General features: G+C 35.5%; 2 protein-coding genes across 2 annotated transcripts; both read right to left on the bottom strand.

The window, feature by feature from the left end:
• Positions 1-1,885: 1,885 nt before the first annotated feature.
• On the bottom strand, positions 1,886-2,837 carry LOC127689785 (olfactory receptor 147-like). Its single transcript, XM_052189380.1, is given in 2 exon segments — positions 1,886-2,443; positions 2,445-2,837. Coding segments are annotated over 2 exon segments (951 nt in total).
• A 16,064-nt stretch (positions 2,838-18,901) lies between these two features.
• LOC127690069 (olfactory receptor 143-like) lies at positions 18,902-19,858 on the bottom strand. Its single transcript, XM_052189624.1, has one exon. The coding sequence runs from the start codon at positions 19,850-19,852 to the stop codon at positions 18,902-18,904; it is 951 nt and encodes a 316-aa protein (XP_052045584.1). The 5' UTR covers positions 19,853-19,858.
• Positions 19,859-21,707: the final 1,849 nt, after the last annotated feature.

The raw sequence follows: 21,707 nt of genomic DNA, 5'->3' as shown, positions 1-21,707 counted from the left end.
CTTTTTACCTGAGCCTGGTGGCCTAGGTTGTATCTTCTTAACCTATGTAAGGTTGTACTGCTGCTGTCAAGCATCTGTAATGTGCTGAACTTGTGGGAAGTGGAGACACGAGAATCAAAACAACCCTGAGATTTCACCTCACACCAGTCAGAATGGCTAAGGTCAAAAACTCAGGAGACAGCAGGTGTTGGCGAGGATGTGGAGAAAGAGGAACACTCCTCCACTGCTGTTGGGATTGCAAGATGGTGCAACCACTTTGGAAATCAGTCTGGCGGTTCCTCAGAAAACTGGGCATGACACTTCCTGAGGATCCTGCTATACCACTCCTGGGCATATACCCTGAGGATTCTTCAGCATGCAATAAGGACACATGCTCCACTATGTTCATAGCAGCCCTACTTGTAGTAGCCAGAAGCTGGAAAGAACCCAGGTGTCCTTCAACAGAGGAATGGATACAAAAAATGTGGTATATTTACACAACGGAGTACTATTCAGCTGTTAGAAACAATGAATTCATGAAATTCTTAGACAAATGGATGGAGCTGGAGAACATTGTACTAAGTGAGGTAGCACAGTCTCAAAAGATTAATCATGGTATAGGCACTCACTAAGTGGATATTAGCCTAGAAACTTTGAATACCCAAGACATAATCAACATATTAAATGATGTCCAAAAAGAATGGAGGAGTGGCTTCTGGTTCTGGAAGGACTCAATGCAACAGTATAGGGGAATACCAGAACAGAGAAGTGGGAAGGGGTAGATGGAGGAACAGGGGGAGGGAAGAGGGGTTATGGTATTTTCCCCCAAAAAGGGGAAATCATTTGAAATGTAAACAAAAAATATATCAATAAAGAAAAAAAAAAAGAATCCCTAGCAGCTCACATCCCAGCTAGCCAGGCTTACTAGGAAGGAAGCCAGAGTTGAGCATCAAGTGAAGATAAGTAACAGCTGAGGGTGAATCTCCAGTCTTCAAACATAATTTACAAACTATAAATATTTATAAAATTTATCCAAAATTTAAAATATTTCAGAAGATACAATTTATTTTTTATTAAATATACTAAAAATATATCTAAAATTACTAATGAAAATATGTAATTGTTCTGAAGCACAAGTCATCAGGTTCTGTATTTAAATGTTATCAACTCTGGCAATACTAATTAGAAGTCATGTATGTCATTGATGAGTTTTTCTGATTTTATTTGAAATTGAATATAAAATCCCATATATTCTGTATATGAGAAACTATGCTAAACAATAGATGTCTACTATGAAGTGAGTAAATAGAAAAAAATAAAAAATCATCAACTGACATAATTATTATGTCAGATCATACAATATAATTAATCTTCTCAGCACAAGCTTTAATTTTATAAATTTAAAATATAAAAATGGTTAACAAGAGTCACTGTACAGTATATTGGACACGAATGTAATTTAACTGACTAAAACAATGTACATGATCTGACTTCTTCTTGTTGTCATCTACATAGTTCCCTATAATTTTGGTAACTATGATTCTACTACAAAATGAGAAAGCATCTACTATTTATCATTTTGAGTTTTACATGTCAAAGTTTTCCAGGTTTTGTAATATAAAAGAAAAGAAGATACCACTTTTCTTTTGGAGTTGAGAAATAGCCTAGGAAAGAGAGTACAGAATAACAATGAAAATTGCCTGTGTATTTATTGCATCGTTTATATGATATCACTCAATCATTTAAATAAGCTGTTAGGTATGCTGGAGTTCCAGAAACAAAATCAAATTTTCCATATTTTGTAAAGAAAGTTTACCAACCTACACATTGACATATAAAAGCTCTTCAATTAAAATAGCAACAAAAATTTAGATCCTCCAATTTTTTATAGGATTATTGATTCCAATTACAACCTGTCTTTTCTCTGAAACTTAACCAGTGATTTCCTTAATGCCATCTTGACATCCTTGTTCCTCAAACTATAGATCACGGGGTTGAGCATAGGCCCAACGTTAGTGTAGAAAACTGAAGATATTTTTCCTTGTTCCACAGATCCAGAAGAGTATTTAAGATACATGAATGCAGCTGATCCAAAGAAAAGAGAAATTGCCATGATGTGAGAGCTACAGGTGCTGAAGGCTTTTGATCTTCCTTGTGTGGATTTGATGTTTAGAATGTTGGCAAGGATGAAAACATAGGAAACGAGGATGGTAAAGCTGGGGACTGTGATGTTAATACCCACAACTATGAGAACCACGACCTCATTGACATAGGTGCTGGTGCAGGAAAGTTGGAGGAGAGGGAGAATGTCACACAAGTAATGGTTGATGACATTAGCATTGCAGAAGGTAAGTCTGAGCATGCAGCCTGTGTGGGCAGAGGATCCAGCAAACCCCATCCCATAAGCAGCAAAAGATATCACAGTACAGACCTGAGGGGACATGGTGACCTTATAGAGCAGTGGAATTACAGATGGCCACATAGCGATCATAGGCCATTGAGGTCAACATGTAGCATTCAGAGATGACAAAAAAGAGAAAGAGAAACAGATGAGTCATGCACCCCTCATAGGAGATGGAATTCTTCTCAGAGACAAAGTTCATCAGCATTTTGGGACTGAAGACAGAAGAGTAGCAAAGATCAATGAAGGAGAGGTTGAAGAGGAAATAGTACATAGGGGTGTGCAGGTGTGGATTGAGGCCAATCAGGGTGATCAAGCCCAAGTTCCCCACCACTGTGATTATATAGATTATTAGAAACAGGTAAAAGAGAGGTAGCTGGAGCTCTGGACGATCTGTCAAACCAGCAAGGACAAATTCTGTCACAGAGGAACCATTTCCAGTCAGCATGCTTACCATTTAAAATCTAGAAGAGAAAACAATTATTAATGCATGGACCAGTTCCACAATTTTACCATCAGCAGAATTTAGCACAATTGATTAATGTTATGCTTTGTCAGCTGAATATATTATACTCTCCCATTAACGCAAATCAGAGTTAGCTCATACTTTTTTTTTTATAATCTGAATACTACAATAATATTCTTCTATCCTTCCCTCAAAGTATTGAGGTAGTGTGCCTTGAAAGCATGTCCATTCATTAATTAACTTAGGTAGTGGGATTTCATTTACAAAAAAAAACCAGTCTCTTCAGTCTGGTCCTTCAACTCACATTCCTTATTTGCATTATACATCCTAGTTCCTCCTTGATGTACATAAACAGTGAATTCTGGTAGATCATCAGTCATACAAATTCATTCCTCACAGTGTGTGAGGTTTCCACTGCACTTACAAAAAGACTCAATGAAGCTAATAAGTGATAACAGGTTTAGATGATATCCATAGTAGCTCAAGATTTATCTTTTTAATAATATAATATCTAATTATATTCTTTCTGTTTCTTCATATTTTCTTCTACTCTATCCCAACTTCACAGAGGGATAAAGGTTTTGCTTTCAAAGGCTTACAAAGGTATGAAAGAGAAAATAGTAATGAATGTGTGTTTGGGTTTCATTAATGATACATATTTTAATGTTCAAACTATATATTCATTATATATAAATCCTTTCTCTACATGGTGCTTTAGTATTTTGTTTAAAGTAACTACCCACTCCCTGCTATGGTAGTTTTGTATTTCATGTTTCACCTCGAAATATTATGCTTATCTTCTATTTGACCCAAGAGGAAATCAATACAACAAAGAGTAAATAAGTACAAGTAACAACAGAATACGAGCACTGTACTACTGCTCTGTTGTTTCTTTCTTGTTGTTTGTTTTTCAATGTAATAAATCCTCTCTTTTTTACACACAGAAGGAATTGTATACATGAATAGGAATGAATGAACTTACCTTTTATTTTTTCAACAGCTCTTTCTATATCTTACCTCCACTATCCAGAACATATAATTGGCATCAAATACCAATTAAAGATGGCCAGATGTCATCACAAAATCCTATGTGGTAGAAGTGTGATAGCACAGGTCTCAGGATTTGAGATCCACTCTGGGATATGAATAGCACTTGTAACTAATCATTTTCCCAAATCTGGTGAAGGAAATCCACATATATCATTCCAGAGCCACTACTTAAATAGAGCACACAGACAGTTATAAACTTTTAGACCTGATTAGAAATCCAGGAACAGGTCCCCACTAAGGAACACTCCATGGTCACCAAGTAGGAAGGGAAAAAACAAAATCTATGATTAAATCCCACTTTGTCATAGTACACATAATATTTTTACCAGGGATTATCTAGTCCACAGGGTATATGCTTATAAAGTTGTAAATACAATTAACACCATTAAAATTTTCACTGATCCTGCCAATGAAGTAAATTAGTTTTAGACAAAAATCTGTATTTTATTAATGTAAATTTTATTTGTTATGCTTATTTTAGTAAATTTATTTTATATTTATTATGCAAAGTAAGAGTTGCATCTTATAAACTTTGAACATAGTCACCTCATATTGCTCTTTCTATTTTGCATCTTCCAATATTTTTCTCTTCAACCACACTAATTGTACTCAGTTCACATCTGTACCCTTTGTAATTCTCTGTAAATCACACATAGAGCATGTTGATTTTAAATTCTTTCAATTTTTCACAGAAATAAAATAATTGCGATAATATTTATTAAAGAAGGAATAAACCTATGCAGTGTATGATGTCACATAATCTTTATACATGCATTGATTGATGAGCACCTCAAGGTTGAATTATATACATATCAGGCAGTCAAATAAGTTAATTTGTTCTTAGGCGTTGATACTTTACAAATTACAAAAAATTGGAATGGTCCTTTACTTCATGCCACTTTAGTTATCTTGCATTGTTCAGATAAATCTTTACCCATAATAGAACAATGTTAAATCAGTAAGATTGATATTTATGAGCAACAATTTCATAAAAACATGTCTTCAAATTTCCACATATACATGAAGATTTACTTGTGAAAAGATATGTATTTTTTTATATTTTAAGTAAAACTTGATACACTGAATATATTTTAATGTAAAGGCTTGTAACTTAAAACTACATGAAAACACTGCTAGATTTAAGTGTTCGAATGTCATTACCTACAGACTCTTTGTTAATTAATACACACATAAGCAGAAATTTAAAATTTCTGAAAACTATATTTTAAGGTACATCATTAAATTTTTATTTACTACAGATGCTTCTTTCATTAATAGTCTATTCATTAATTTTATTTATATTATCAATATTATAATTATATTAATGTAAATAACAAAAATTACATAAGTAGTTAATACATAAGATTCATCTCTTCTGTGCTATTTGTAATTCATGAATTAACTGTACTTAGCGGAACCACCAGTGTTCATGTACAGAATATAGTAAGGATTCAACATTTTTTGGTACCCTTTTGACCAAATATAGCTCACAATGGTCCACATAGATATTTGAAACTTGTCAACTTTCAATAAAAGGGGAATATTTTTAAGTAGCTGAAAACATTGTGACTCCCCTAATCATACACACACACACACACACACACACACACACACACACACATACACACACAGAGGCTTACACACTAATGAATGAGATACATTTTATTACACTAAATAAGTTCTAAAATGAGAAAGAATATTTTTGATGACTGGATAAACTATTACAACATGTCTGTGGGATGTCATGCAGCCATGTTGGGTGGATTTAATGGGAAGGGAGAAAAGAACGACTTGGTAAACATATACAGAGTGTTTGGGCACTGAAGGGCTGATTTCTTAGACTGATAAGAGAAAAGAAAAACAAAACAAGGTCCTTAAAATTATTAAATAGGAATTCACATAATGTTTTTAAAGTGACATAGAAATTCTATCACATAATTTCTGCTTATAGTGACATTGAAATGTTAAAACAATAGCAAAATTAAGAAACTGAAATTGGTATGATATTAACTAAACCACAAATATTGTTCAGCTTTCAGGAACACTGTGTGCAACGGGGTGTAGGTTTGTGTGGGTGAGTTTACAGGTCTCTGCATAGATTTGTGGAACTCAATGCTGAAAATATTGCTACTACCCCAACCACAATCAGGATACAATATTATTCAAATATAGAACAACAGCCACATAAAAGTTATATTTCCATATGGCTAATATCATCATCTTATTTTCTGACAAATAATGATCATATCATCATCTCTACACTATGACTAATTTCAGGATGATAGATGGACTTCTACACCTTGTGATCTCTGCAGATGTTTCTCAGGGTTTGATGGTTGAGATGGTTTGATGGTTGATCTGTTGAGGCCTCTTTTGTGACCAATTATATGGTCATTTCAGAAGGTATGGTTAGGTGCTCAGAAGCTATTATCTTTTTTCCTTTTTATGATAAAATGTTCTATCTGTTAAATCCATTTGGTTCATGACTTCTGTTAATTTCACAGTGTCTCCATTTAGTTTCTGTTTCCATTATATGTCCATTGATGAGAATGGGATGTCGAAATCTCACACTATTATTGTGTGATATACAATGTGTGCTTTGAATTATAGTAAAGTTTCTTTTACGTATTTGGAGCATAGATGTTCAGAAGCGAGTGTTCTTCTTTGTAGATTTTTTTCTTTTGATGCATATGAAATGTTCTTCCTTATCTTTTTGATAACTTTAGGTTGAAAGTTGACTTTATTTGATATTAGAATGACTATTACAGCTTTTTTCTTGGTGCCATTTGCTTAAAAAATTGTTTTCCAGCCTTTTCCTTTGAGGTAGTGTCTTGTCTTTGTCACTGAGGTGTATTTCTTATATGTAGCAAAATGTTTTTGTCATGGAATATCTTGCTTTCTACATCTATGGTAATTGAGAGTTTTGCTGGGTATAGTAGCCTAGGCTGGCATTTGTGTTCTCTTAGGGTCTGTATGGCATCTGCTTACGATGTTCTGGCTTTCATAGTGTCTGGCAAGAAGTCTTGTATAATTCTGGTAGGTCTGCCTTTAACAAATTTACACGGTATGTTTTAGAATATTCAGCCCTTCAAAGGATAAAAAATGGAAAATTTCAAAACAAGGAGGGAAATTATACCCTAGAAAAAGCAAGAACATAGTATTCTTTTAACAAACTCCAAAGAGTATAACCACATGAACATAATTCCACCTCTAACAATAAAAATAACAGGAGGCAACAATCAGTTTTCCTTAATATTTCTTAGTATCAATGGACTAAATACTCAACTTTTTTCCCTTAATGTTTTAAATATTCTTTCTGTTTTTGTGTACATTTTGTATTTTGATCATTATTTGACAGGAGGAATTTCTTGTCTTGTCCATTCTTTTGGGGTTTTGTAGGATTCTTGTATTTCCATGTGTATCTCTCTCTTTAGGTTAAGGAAGTTTTCTTCTATAATTTTGTTGAAGATATTTACTAGTCCTTTAAGTTGGGAATCTTTGCTCTCTTCTGTTCCTATTATTCTTAGGTTTGTTCTTTTGATTGTGTCCTAAATTTCCTGGATGTTTTGGGTTAGGAGCTTTTTGGAATTTTGCATTTTCTTTGACTGTTATGTTAATGTTTTCTATGGTGTCTTCTGTACCTGAGATTCTCTCTTCGATCTCTTGTATTCTGTTGGTGATGCTTGCATCTATGTTTCCTGATGTCTTACCTAGGTTTTCTATCTCCAGAGATTTCTCCCTTTGTGATTTCTTTATTGTTTCTACTTCCATTTTTTAGATCATGGATAGTTTTGTTCAATCCCTTCACCTGCTTGGTTGTGTTTCCCTGTAATTCTTTAAGGGATTTTTGTGTTTCCTGTTTAAGTGCTTCTAGTTGTTTAGCTTCTACCTTTGTTACCCCGTATTTCTTTAAGGGAGTTATTTATGTTCTTCTTAATGTTCTCTATCATCATCATGAGATGTGATTTTTAAATCCAAATTGTTCTTTTCTAGCGTGAAGTTGTATCCAGGAATGGCTGTGGCAGGAGAACTGGGTTCTGATGATGACAGGTGCCTTGATTTCTCTTGGTAACTTTTTTGAGCTTGCCTCTCACTATCATGCTGTCTCTGGCTGGAGACTGTCCCTCCTGTGGACCTGTAAGCCTGTGTCAGCATTCCTGAGAGACCAGCTCTCTTCTGGCAGGGCCTGTGGTCATTGGGCTATGGAATTGCCCCAGCTGCAGGGTGGAATTGGAGACTAAAAGGATAAGGTCCTAGATGCTCCACAGTTCTCATGCCCTGTGTGCTTCTAGTTGGTCCTTCTCTAGACAGTTATTGGAGAGAAAGTTGAAAGTTTACCTCTGAGCCCAAGATTGAAGACACTCCTGGGAGACCAGCTTCCTCCTGGCAGAAACCTTGCACAGAGGTTTGTGGAACAGCCCAGCTGTCAGGTACAGATCTATATTTTCTTTTGATATGGTTTGTTACTATCTCTTTGAAATTGTTGTTTTCTAGTGAGAGACAGAAAGGGAATGGATCTGGGTGGAAAAGAGGGAAAGAGGAACTGTGGGGATTTGAGGGAGGGGAAACTGTAATAAGGATATATTTTATGAGAAAAAATATTTTCAATAAAAGAAAAAATAGTGGGAAAAGGAATTAAACACAAGTGAGCTCAGAGGTTTTCCATAATTATTGTATTTAAAACTATATTTATTACTTATAATTATATCAAATAGGAATAGGGAATTGGGAATTTACAAAAAATTTACTGTGAATAATTCACACACACACACACACACACACACACACACACATATAATTTTTGACACAGGGAACCTCCAATTAAAATAAATCTCAAACTTAGAGCATAAAATACATATAAAACATCAATACGTCTCCCAAAGGACACAGGCTATCAAACAAAATTCTCAGTGCCAGAAATGAGAAAACCCATTTTGAGTTGTTGACCAAGGGAGACTAACAGACTCCAAAATATATATAGGATACTGCTGCTGCCCTTGGTTACCCCAGAAGTTAAAATAAAATACCTTGATAAAGACACCACACATTTTAAACACAAACATGAAAGAATTGATCAGTATCTGAACTGAATGTCTATGCCACAAGGACTAGCTTTCCTGGTACTACAAAGTGTTATTGAGTTGCCATGGAAGAGAAGCAAGCAATAGTCTGACCCAGCAGTGAGCCCCATGAATCACAACAATGACCAGCATGGCAAGACACTCCTTAACATAAAATGTAGCACCTCATATCTAGGAGGTAGCCTGAAACTTTCTAAATGGACTTTAGATCAGCTCAATAGGAGGGAATTATGCTTGATACTAGAGACCTAGCCAAAACCCCAAGTTAATGAGGTTATGAATCTTAAAGCAGAACATAAAATCACTACTTTACTAAAACAGTATAATTCTTAACTGTATTCTACAAAGTTATCCTTGTACCACCTAAATATACAGCTTTCATCACCCATCACAGAAGCTTCTCTTTGCCATAAATAAAAACCACTACAGAGAACTACAAGTAGTGAAAGTGTAGAGAACAATTGATCTTTATTTCCAAGTCCCAATTTATCTATATGCAACACAATTCTGCTCCTGAAGTTTGGAGAATTTAGCCCAAAATATTAGCCCCAAAACTCTCAATAATGAAAAGACAATTCACAGACCACATTAAACTCAAGAAGTAGGAAGACCAAAGCGTGGATGCTTCAGTCCTTATTTGAAGAAGGAACACAATATTAACCAGAGGAAATAAGGAAACAATGTGTGGAGCAGAGACTGAAGGAAAGGCCATCTAGAAACTACCCCACCTTGTTATCCAACCCTTATACAGTCACCAAACCCAGAAACTATTGTGGATGCCAAGAAGTGCTTACTGACAGGAAGCTGATAGAGCTATCCCTTTAGACGCCTAAATGTCAGAGCCTGACAAATTCAGAGGCAGATGCTCTCAGCCAACCATTGGACTGAACACAGGGTCCCCAATGGAAGAGTTAGAGAAAGGACTGAAGGAGCTGAAGGTGTTTACAATCTCCTAGGAAGAACAATAATATCTATCATGCAGATCACACCCCGTGAAGCACCCAGGGACTAAACCACCCACCAAAATATACACATGGAGGGAACCATGGCTCCAGCTACATATGTAGCAGAGGATGGCCTTCTTGGTTATCAATGGGAGGGTAGGCACTTGGTCCTGTGAAGGCTCGATGCCCCACTGTAAGGGAATGCCAGGGTTCAAGACAGGAGTGGGTGGTTGGGTGGGGAAGCACCCTCATAGAAGCTGGAGGAGAGGGAATGGAACAGGTGTTTTCTATGGAGAAACATGGGATAGCATTTGAAATGCTAACAAGGAAATGGGATAGCATTTGAAATGTAAATAAAGAAAATATTCAATAAAAATATAAAAACTCAGAGAACATCAAGAAAGAGGAGAAAGTAAGATTATGAGCCAGAATATCAAGAGACACTTTCAGCCAGGGAGATGTGCTGAGGCCTACTTTAGTTGATGCCAATTAGTAAAAGCTGAAAACAACACTATTAGAGAATGTTGGGTACAGTAAGGAGCCCAGAGAACACAGGAGTGGCAGAGGAGCTGGGACAAGGTCTCTCTGGGCTCCACCTGCATCCAGGAGCTGGGCAGCTCCACAACTGTCTGCGCACCAATTCTGCCAGGGGAGAAATGCTCTTCAGGGAGTGATTTGACTCCAGGGTTTAGAGTTGAGACTTTGAATTTCTCTCCAGTGACTGAGTAAGTAAGTAACAACTAGGAGCTCAGGGAACACATGAGTGGCAGAACACTTGGGACATGGTCTGACCGAGCTCCACCTGCACCCAGGAGCTGGGAAGCACACAGCACTCTGTGCAAGGGGAGAGTCAATCACCCAGTGGTGCTGAGATGGGCTTGCAGGCCCACAGGAGGCATAAGCACCAGCCAGAGACAGCAGAATCAACTAACACCAGAGACAACCAGATGATGAAAGGCTAATATAGTAACATTACCAACAGAAATCAAGGGAGCATGGCACAATCTGAACCCAATTCTCCCACAACAGCAAGTCCTAGATACCCCAACATACTGGAAAGGCAAGATCTGGATTTAAATCACAGTTCATGATGCTGATAGAGGGCTTCAAGAAGGACATAAATAACTCCCTTAAAGAAATAGAGGAGAACATAGGTAAAAAGGTAGAAACCCTTAAAGAATTATAGAAAAGCACAACCAAACAGGAGAAGGAATTGAAGAAAAACATCCAGGATCTAAAAATGGAAATAGAAACAGTAAAAAAAGAAATCACAAATGGAAACAACTCTGGGCATAGAAAACTTAGGAAAGAAGTCAGGAGTCATAGATGCAAGCATCAGCAGCATAATACAAGAGAAAGAAGAGAGAATCTCAGATGCAGAAGATACCATTGAAGGCATTGACAAAACAGTCAAAAAATGCAAAATGCTAAAAGCTCCTGACCCAAATCATCCAGGAAATCCAGGACAAAATGAGAAGCCCAAACCTAATGATTATAGGTATAGAAGAGAGTGCAGATTTCCAACTTAAAGAGCCAGTAGATGTCTTCAAAAAATTATAGAAGAAAAGTAACCTAAAGAAAGAGATACCCATGAATGCATAAGAAGCCTACAAAACTTCAAATAGATTGGACCAGAGAAGAAATTCCCCTTGTCACGTAATAACTAAAACACCAAATGCACAAAGCAAAGAAAGAATATTAAAAGCAGTAAGAGAAAAAATCAAATATCATGTAAAGGTAGACCTATCAGAATTACACACAGACTTCTCCCCAGAGACTATGAAACCACAGGATCCTGGACAGGTGTGGTACAGATAGGAAGGGAACACAAAGACCAACCCTGGCCACTATACCCAGAAAGTTCCCAATTACCCCAGCAAAAATCTCAATTACCATAGATGGAGAAACAAAGGTGACAAAACAAATTTACAATATATCTTCCCACAAAGTCAGCCCTTCAAAGGAAAATGAATGAAAAACACCACCAAAAGGAACGAAAATACAAATTAATAAAAGCAAGATAGTAATCTTTTAACAAACCCAAAAGAAGAGAGACACCCAAACAGAACTCCATCTCTAATAACAAAAATAACAGGATGAAACAATCACTTCTCCTTAATATTTCTTAATAACAATGGACTCAATTCTCCAAGAAAAAGACAAAGACTAACAAACTGGATAAATAAGCAGGGCCTAACATTTTGCTGCAGACTGTAAACTCACTTCAGGCACAAAGGCAGACACTACTCAGAGTAAAAGGCTAGAAAACAATTTTCCAAGCAAATGGTTCTAAGAAAAAAGCTGGAGTAGCCATTCTAATGTTGAATGAAATCAGATTTTAACCTAAAGTAAGCAAAAAAGATAAGGATGGACACTTCATACTCAGCAGAGGAAAAACCAACCAAGATGAACTCTCAATTCTGAACATCTATGCTCCAAATACAAGGGTACTCACATTCATAAAGGAAACTTTACTTAAAGAACATACTGTACCCCACACAATAATACTGAGAAATATCAGTACCCCACTCTCATCAATGTACAGATCGTGGAAACAAAATCTAATCAGAGACACAGTGAAACTAACAGAAGTTATGAACCAAATGTATTTAACAGATATCTATAGAACATTTTATCCTAAAACAAAAGAATATACCTTCTTCTCAGGACTCTTGGTAGCTTCTCCAAAACTTAAAATATACTTGGTCACAAAACAAACCTCAGCAGATATAAGAAGACTGAAATAATTCCATGCACCCTATTATGTCACCATGGACTAAGGCTGGTCTTCAATAAAAACAAAAACAACAGAAAGCCCACATACACATGGAAACTGAACGACATTCTACGCAATGATAATTTGCTCAAAGAAGAAATAAAGAAAGAAATTAAAAACCTTTTTAGAACATCCCAAACTTATTGGACTCAATGAAATAGTGCCAAAAGTAAAACTTGTAGCTTTGAGTGGCTCCAAAAAGAAACTGGAAAGAGCATATACTAGCAGCTTGACAGCACAGCTGAAGTCTCTAGAACAAAAAGAAGCAAATACATTCAAGAGGAGTAGATGGCAGGAAATAATCAAACTCGGGGCTGAAATCAATTAAAATAGAAACAAAAAGAACTATACAAAGAATCAAACAAACCAGGACCTGGTTCTTTGAAAAAGCAACAAGATAGATAAGCCCTTAGCCAACTAACCAGAGGGCACAGAGACAGTATCCAAATCAGCAAAGCCAGAAATGAAAAGGGAGACATAACAACAGATACTGAGGAAATCCAAAAAAATCCTCATATCCTACTACAAAAGTTTAGGCTCAACAAAAGTGTAAAATCTACATGAAAAGGACAAGTTCTTAGACAGATACCAGGTACCAGAGTTAAATCAGGATCAGATAAATGAGGTGAACAATCCCATAACCCCTAAAGAAATTTAAGCAGTCATTAATAATCTCCTAACCAAAAGCAGCCAACGACCAGATGGGATTAATGCAGAGTTCTATCAGACTTTCAAAGAAGAACAAATAGCAATGCTCTTCAAACTATTCTGAAAAATAGAAACGTATAGATTACTACACAATTCATTTTATGAAGCCACATTTACTCTGATACTTAAACCACACAAAGACCTGACTAAGAAAGAGAATTTTAGACCAATTTCCCTTATGAATATTGATGCAAAAATACTCAGTAAAATTCTTGCCAACCAAACCAAGAACACATCAACATGATTATCCAACATGATCATCCAACATGATCAATAGGCTTCATCCCAGGGATATAGGGATGTTTCAATATATGGAAAGCAATCAATGTACTCTACTATATAAACAAACTCAAATGGACAAAACATATGATAATTTCATTAGATACTGAGTAATCATTTGACAAAATCCAACACCTCTTCATGGTAAAAATTCTTGGAAAGATCAGAAATTCAAGGCCCATAAATAAACACAGTAAAAGCAATATACAGCAAACCAATAGTTAACATCAAACTAAATGGAGAGAAAGTAGAAGTAATCCCACTGAAATCAGGGGCTAGACAATGCTGTCCACTCTCTCCTTACCTGTACAATATAGTACTTGAAGTCCTAGCCAGAGCAATAAACCACAAAAGGAGGTCAAATGGATTCAAATTGGAAAGGCTGGTTATATACCCAGAAGATGCTTCAACATGTAATAAGGACACATGCTCCACTATGTTCATAGCAACCTTTTTTATAATAGCCAGAAGCTGGAAAGAACCCAGATATCCTTCAACAGAGGAATGAATACAGAAAGTGTTAGAATGGCCAAGGTCAAAGCCTCAGGGGACAGGAAATGCTGGATAGGATGTGGAGAAAGAGGAATACTTCTCCATTGCTGGTGGGATTGCAAGCTGTTAAAACCACTCTGGAAATCACTTTGACAGTTCCTCAGAAAACTGGACATAGCACCTGAGGACCCAACTATACCACTCCTGGGCATATACACAGAAGATGCTCTAACATGCAATAAGGACACATGCTCCACTATGTTCATAGAAGCCCTATGCATAATAGTCAGAAGCTGGAAAGAACACAGATTTCCTTCAACAGAGGAATGGATACAGAAAATGTGGTACATTTACACAATGGACTACTACTTAGCTATTAAAAACAACGAATTCGTGTAATTCTTAGGCAAATGGATGGAGCTAGAAAATATCATCCTGAGTGAAGAAACCCAATCACAAAAGAACACACAAGGTATACACTTATTGATAAGTGGATATTAGACCAAAAGCTCTGAATACCCAAGATATAACTCATAGACTGACCACATGAAGCTCATGGAGGAAAACCAATGCATTGGTCTTATTCAAAAGTGGATCAAAATACCCATGGCCCAGAGCCAACCAATAGACTGAGCCTTGGGTCCACAATGTAGCATCTAGAGAAAGGACCCAAGGAGCTAAAGAGTTTTGCAACCCTAAAAGAGGAACAATAATATGTACCAACCACTATCCCCAGAGCTCCAAGGGATTAAACCACCAACCAAAGAGTAGACATGGAGGGTCCTATGGTTCCAGCTACATATGTAGCAGAAGATGTCCATTTCAGACATCAATGAGAAGGGAGACCATTGGTTCTTTGAAGGTTAGATTACCCAGAATAAGGAAATGAAAGTCAGGAAATTGGGGTGACTAAGGGTGATGAGGGTGTATGTAGGGGGTGGGTGGATGGGATAGCCAGTTTTCCAGAGGGGTAACAAGGAAAGAACATACCATTTGCAATGTAAATAAAGCAAATATCTTTAAAAATATCTAAAAAAAAGTAAATATTTTGGGACATTGAATCCTTTAGAGATGAAACACCTGTGATATTTCAATATTATTTATACCTAAACCATACTTGAACAAGAAAAAGAGCATGTTAACTCACACACTAATGTGTAAGGGAGAAATCGCATGTGGCACCACACCAAGATATAGAAATGCTCACAGTGAAAAAAATAACCATCTCAGTTAAACTCCTCTACTGTTTATTGAATAACAAGTCATCTACCCTGAAATTTCAAGTACAGCCAGCACTTAAAAGGGAAGGGGGCTTATCTGACTTTCGGGGAGTGGGGAACCAGAAAAGGGGAAATCATTTGAAATGTAAATAAAAAATATATCGGATAATATTTAAAAAAAAAAGAAAAAATTCATCAGGATAGACAGATGATAGATAGATAGGGATAGATATAAATAGATATAGAATATATATGTGTTTGTGTATGTATGTTTGTGTGTATAAAGAGGCTATGAATTTAAGAGAAAATTGAGAAATGGGAAGAAACTGTGGTAAGGGCAAAGGGATAATGATTTAATTATATTTTAATTAAAAATAAATCAGCTTACAACATTCATGTTACATGAATTGATCTCAGTCATTACTGCAGCTATATTTCACAGAGCACTGTCTCATTTGTGACCTGGTGAGACAACATATCATGCAGCATGTCTACAGAAGTGTTACTCTAAATGACAGGGAAGCAGACTTTTTTACCCTGAGATCAAAGGGCAAGAAAGTTGTATCTCTATGATAAGAAGAATATTTCATTTTTTATGGACTTATTACTTTTGAATTGAATTAGTTTGTAAAGAGAGGAAAGTTTCCTAAAACTCAGTTTTATCTGAGTGTGCAGCTAATAATTTTAATTATAAATATTATTAAATTGAGTGTTAATTTAAATGCTAAATTATTTTATTTATCTAGATCAATTAAAGCAATTAAGCTTGTAAAAATAAGCCCATTTTTTAAGATGATAACTCATAGATAAAGCACTTGCCTTGTAAGAGTGAGGACTGGAGGTCAAACCTCCACATAATTTCTAGGTAGTTACCTTGATCTGCCTGTAGTTGCAGGACTCAGAAGGCAGAGACAGGATAATTTTGGAGCAATCTAGCTATCCAGACTAGCTCTATTGTTGAGTTCAGACATCAAATGAGAGACTCTAACTCAATGAATCTAGGGATAATGATGATAAAAAGCCTCCTGATATCAACCACAAGCATTTAAATATACATACATGTACATTCACACCTTGTCTGTCCACACACTCATATGAACACTAACTATACGCACAGCAAATTGCATAAATATATAAGCCAATTTACTTTACAGAACTGAGCCATACTATGTGTTCTGATTTGTCTTCCACCAGGCTATGTTGACTGGAAAGGAATTTGTATTTACATTTCGTATCTTGAACTTAAAACTCAACATTTACTTTTTATTAAAATACATTTTAGGTTTTAGTTTCACACAACTAAAATTGTATCCTTAAGAAATATTTCATGCCAACTAAAACACGTGCATGTAAATAAATTTCAAGTCATTTTCTACAAATATAATTTGTCATGTTAAGTAAGAATAAAACAATTTTTTTATAAGTTATATTCTTGAGAAGGCAACTTTAAGCACATTTGAAAAATATTATATTAAAATGGTTAACTTTACTACAAATAATTTAATTCAGATTGATGCAAAGATTTAACTGGTATAATGATTTCTCAGCCTACATTTTCAAACATATATCTTTTCGAATATTACTTACACAAATACATTCACAGTTTAAAGATTTATCTTATTTCAAGTGCACATGCAACTATTTTTTTATACTATTGCCTCAGAACTGAAATAGTCTCTCCTGGTGGAAAAGGTTTCCTGATATTTAAGCAGCTCATAATATTTGATACCCTAAAAATATGGGCATCAAATGGTCCCTGAGGAAAGAAGTCTTTATGTAGATTTAAATTTCTTGTTAGTGATGGATATTCAGTGAACCATTGTCCATTAGGGGCTAGGCTTATTGGTGATACAGGATCACTCAGATCTCCCATATTTTTGTCAGTATCACACCATACAGACTTCAGTGAGTAACTCCCTCAAATTCATTGTTTTACAAGACTGATTTGTGTTCAATAGAATAACGGAAAGTTTATCCTCATGTCCCCAGAAAAAGTCTTATCATGTACATGAAAGACTGCTTGTTCTGAACAGATTCTGGTCCTGTGAAGGCACACAAAAGAAAATGCTATAGAATAAGTACAATTAACTGATTTGCTGTGTGTCTGGCTAAGTCATCTTTCTCCACAAATAAATATGTCACAGGAAATAGACTCTTTAAATATACAGTTACCTAAGAGAACATGACTCCATGGAAAACCTTATTCAATCTCAGGCTTACCATCCTAGAAAAATGATCCATAATCACAAGAAAGATGAATCTCCCATGCCTGTGCCACTTTAATATGTACACTGCAAAAACATGTGTATTTTAGAAATTGCATCCTAAATCTCAGCACTGTCTCTATAATATGCATCATTGCTGAGTTTATTTTTTAACAGAATCACAAATTTTGAAATCATTATGAAATCACTCTATAAAAGTTCTATCTGGTTTTTCATAATCACCTGATTTGCATTTCTTTACGATATGCACAATGGGCATGATACTACTCCCGGATTCATAAGATGTGTGGCCTTAAAATGTCATACAACTATCATTCTTATACAGATGCCAGATGTATATTGCAGTAAGAAAATAGATATACATGCTACTCCTGGCCCTGAGAATCAAACTGGAGCAAAAGCATGTATGTACTTTATCACTAAAGTTAAACACACTTGGGGTTTTGTTTTCACACAAAGCAAATAGATTGCTCTTCCAAACTACATCCATTTTATATAAACAACACAGGAAATAAATGACCTTGTGTTCTATAGCCAAGAATGTATCATTTTAAAAGCAATCATAGACCAATCCATATATCAGAGAAAGACAGTGACAATTTCAGCTCAATTTAATCAGGCAATCAGATTGTCTCTGTTTTATCAAAATTGTGGTGTTGTAGAAGACTGAGAGAATTCTCAGTCTTGTAAGAATCAGATATTATTAGAATAAAATACAGGGTTTCTTATAGATGTGAAACTAATAGTCTAGACTAAGAAAAAACCCTCTAAAGGACCCAAAATAATCTTGAAATTTTGACAACTATGCTATATCTACATAATTGTCCCCTTTAATGTCATCGCTGTAAGTTAAATAGAACTCCTTGTTCTCCAAAGAAATAAAACAAGCAACGAAAATAAAAATTATCTCAGAAATACAAGCAAGCAAGGAAAAAACTCATAAAGTACACAATTTATGAATATCCTTTCTTAGTGAAGGCACACAACAAAAAGCCATAGGTGTTATCTTTAGAAGAATAAAGAAAAACCTGAGACTGGGTCTTGATCTGATGTTGGTAGTCATCAACATCTTGGAGAGATACGAAAGTGAAAAAAAAACTGATAGAAAAAACTAGAAATACAAGAGTAACATTTATTATTAGCAGGAATAAAGATATTATAGTGGATATGTTTTCCAGACTCTAGAGAGATTGAAAGAAAACAGAAGAATATAATGAAAAAGACAAAGAGAGAGGTATAGCAACACACTTGGGGCATGGCTATAAAACACAACTATTTATTCAGCTTGTGATTCTTTTCATTGTTCTCTTCACAGCAAGTTTGACATCCTTGTTCCTGAGGCTGTAAATGAGAGGATTCAGCATGGGCACCACAAGAGTGTAAAATATTGACAAATATTTCCCCTGGCCCACAGTGTCAGCAGATGTTGGCTTGATATATGCAAGCAGTCCAGATCCATAGAAGAGGCTAACAGTTAGAATGTGAGACCCACAAGTGCCCAAGGCTTTTGACCAACCCTTACTTGATGCCATATGAAGAATATTGGAAAGGATCATAGCATATGAGACCAAAATAATGATGCTAGATAAAATGATAATTGTTCCAACAACAGCAGAGCTCACAAGCTCATTAACATAGGTGCTAGTACAAGAGAGCTGAAGGAGAGGGAAGATGTCACACATGTAGTGGTTGATGATGTTTGAATTACAAAAGCTGAGCCTGATCATAAACCCTGTGTGAGCGAGGGCACCAGCAAGACCCATCAAATATGAACCAAACACGAGCAGACAGCAGATCTTAGTGGACATGATAGTTGTGTACTGGAGGGGATGACAGATGGCCACATAGCGATCATAGGCCATGGCTGTCAGCACATAACATTCAGAGTTTACAAAAAAGCAGAAGAAAAACAGCTGACTCATGCATCCTTCATAGGAGATGGTATTCTGCTCTGAAACAAAACTCATCAGTATTGTGGAGTTACAAACAAATGAATAACAAAAATCAATGCAGGACAGATTGAAGATGAAAAAGTACATAGGAGTGTGAAGATGTGAATTTAGGCAAATGAGATTCATTAGGCTCAGGTTTCCCACCACAGTGGCTGTGTAGTTCAATAAGAAGAGGACAAACAGGGGCAACTGGAGCTCTCGTTGAACTGTCAAACCCATAAGAATGAACTCAGTCACTGAAGAGTTACTTTCTGTAACCATTTTCTTCATGACTTGCATCTGTAATAAGATAATAAAATGCCATTAATAGGTATCACATCATTGATCCCAGACTGAGAACTGGAATTCCAGCTTACTAAGTTTGGTGCTTAGGGAACAAAGAGCAAAGCATATAAATAGTACCACTACTCATGGCTTTTCCTCAAAAAGCACCATTTCCTCCTTCCTCACACCCATTTTATTTCCATGTATCTAGGAAAATTGCAGACAAAACTCTCCAGTGTCTCTGAAACTTACTTTTCTTGGTTTTTCTAGACTTTCTTAGGAATTAAGGTAAAAAAAATTAAGATGTAACCCATAGAGGTTTGAAGAGAAATTGTTAAGGCAATGATTGTTTACTGCTTACCTTGTGTTTTTGGACCCTGCTTTGCTATCAAAACGCATGATGTACTTCCCTCCACTGTCCTGAGAGGGTTGAAGTTATAAATAATGAATCAGGTTACAATTATTAGAATAGATATGCTTATGGTGTGATAGGACAGGGAGTAACCTGAATCTGTATTTGAGAACTTCACTAGAAATTTATTTTCACATAAAGGAGAGAAAATCATTGTCTTCTATGAATCTTTAAAACATCATTTGAGTTAAATGGGAATGTGTATTGTAAGACCAGGATTTCTTGGAAATGCATTGTTAGTCCTTGAAATTATTCTCTCTGTAATGGGACCTCTTCCCATGTTTTGTGAGCTCTCGAGAATAAACATCACTGAGCTTGTTTGCATCTAATGCAATAACTTGTGTTAGATAATTAGAAATTATATAGTTTCCCAGTAGAATCACCTGAGCCTCATGGCAGAATTGTGACTGGTCTCCTTTCTTCTTCTACTCAGTATCCTTATAATAACTCTGAAATAAATGTCAAGAGACATGCCCTCTTGATACTTACAATTTTACTATGATTTACAGTAATAAACAGAGAGCATTGAGGAACATTTCACAAAAATTGAATGCAAGAAGAATTACAAGTCTGTAGAAATTTAAATCCAAATTTCCAACTTTGTAACTATAGAATTACAGACTTCTTTGATCCTTTTTTATGTATAAATAAACAACACACTTATAAAAATGATTTGGTTTTATATCAGTGTAGAGTATTTTCTCTAGAGTGTGTAAATATGTAGTTCAATTTTAGCATTATAAAAATGATTATAATATTAAATAAAATAGCTATGTTTGTGTGTGATTGATTGAATTGAATAACAAATGTATTAGAACTCTCTTACACGTATGAAATGGGACTATTAAGTGCTAGCTACCCTATATTTCACATTCTTATGCAGACAAATTATTTCTTGGCTTTGTACTATTGGCATTTGTAGTAGGTGTTTTTTTAGCTCCTTAGTAGGGAGTGGAGTAGAAATAGTATCCACGGGCTCTACCCCCTCTATGTTAATAAGACCTCCCCTCATTATAACAGTTGTCACACAATACAATTTCTGTAACTATTTTAAAATATTCTGTGAGTACTACTGTGGCTGAGAAAATTAGGTGCCAAAGCAAAGTGCACCATTAGGTACTTTGAAAGTGAGAACTTCAAAGAGACAATACATTTAAATCAAATTCTAAGTAATGTTACCAAGCTCTTCTCTCTTCGATGAACTTAAAGTGTCATCTTAAAGCAGTATATATTAAAAACCAAAGGATTAATCCTTTGTATATAGATACTTTGCATGGTTTCTGGGATATCTATCAATGGATCAATTTATTGTGAATCACTTTTTTTGTTGAGATGATAAAGTTTCTACTCACTCTTAATTCATACCTAAGAGATGATACTTTATATTTGATATAGGTGATATTATGAAATAAATTATTTGTGTCTTATAAATGTGTTGTAATCATATAAAACAATCTA

The sequence above is a fragment of the Apodemus sylvaticus genome, chromosome 7, assembly GCF_947179515.1.
Source record: "Apodemus sylvaticus chromosome 7, mApoSyl1.1, whole genome shotgun sequence".
In the NCBI taxonomy this organism is placed as follows: domain Eukaryota; kingdom Metazoa; phylum Chordata; class Mammalia; order Rodentia; family Muridae; genus Apodemus; species Apodemus sylvaticus.
This window is presented reverse-complemented; position numbering and strand designations above follow the sequence as displayed.

What these genes read in the sequence shown, in the direction of transcription:
- LOC127690069 (XM_052189624.1), bottom strand. Translation starts at nt 19,852, where the DNA reads ATGCAAGTCATGAAGAAAATGGTTACAGAAAGTAACTCTTCAGTGACT.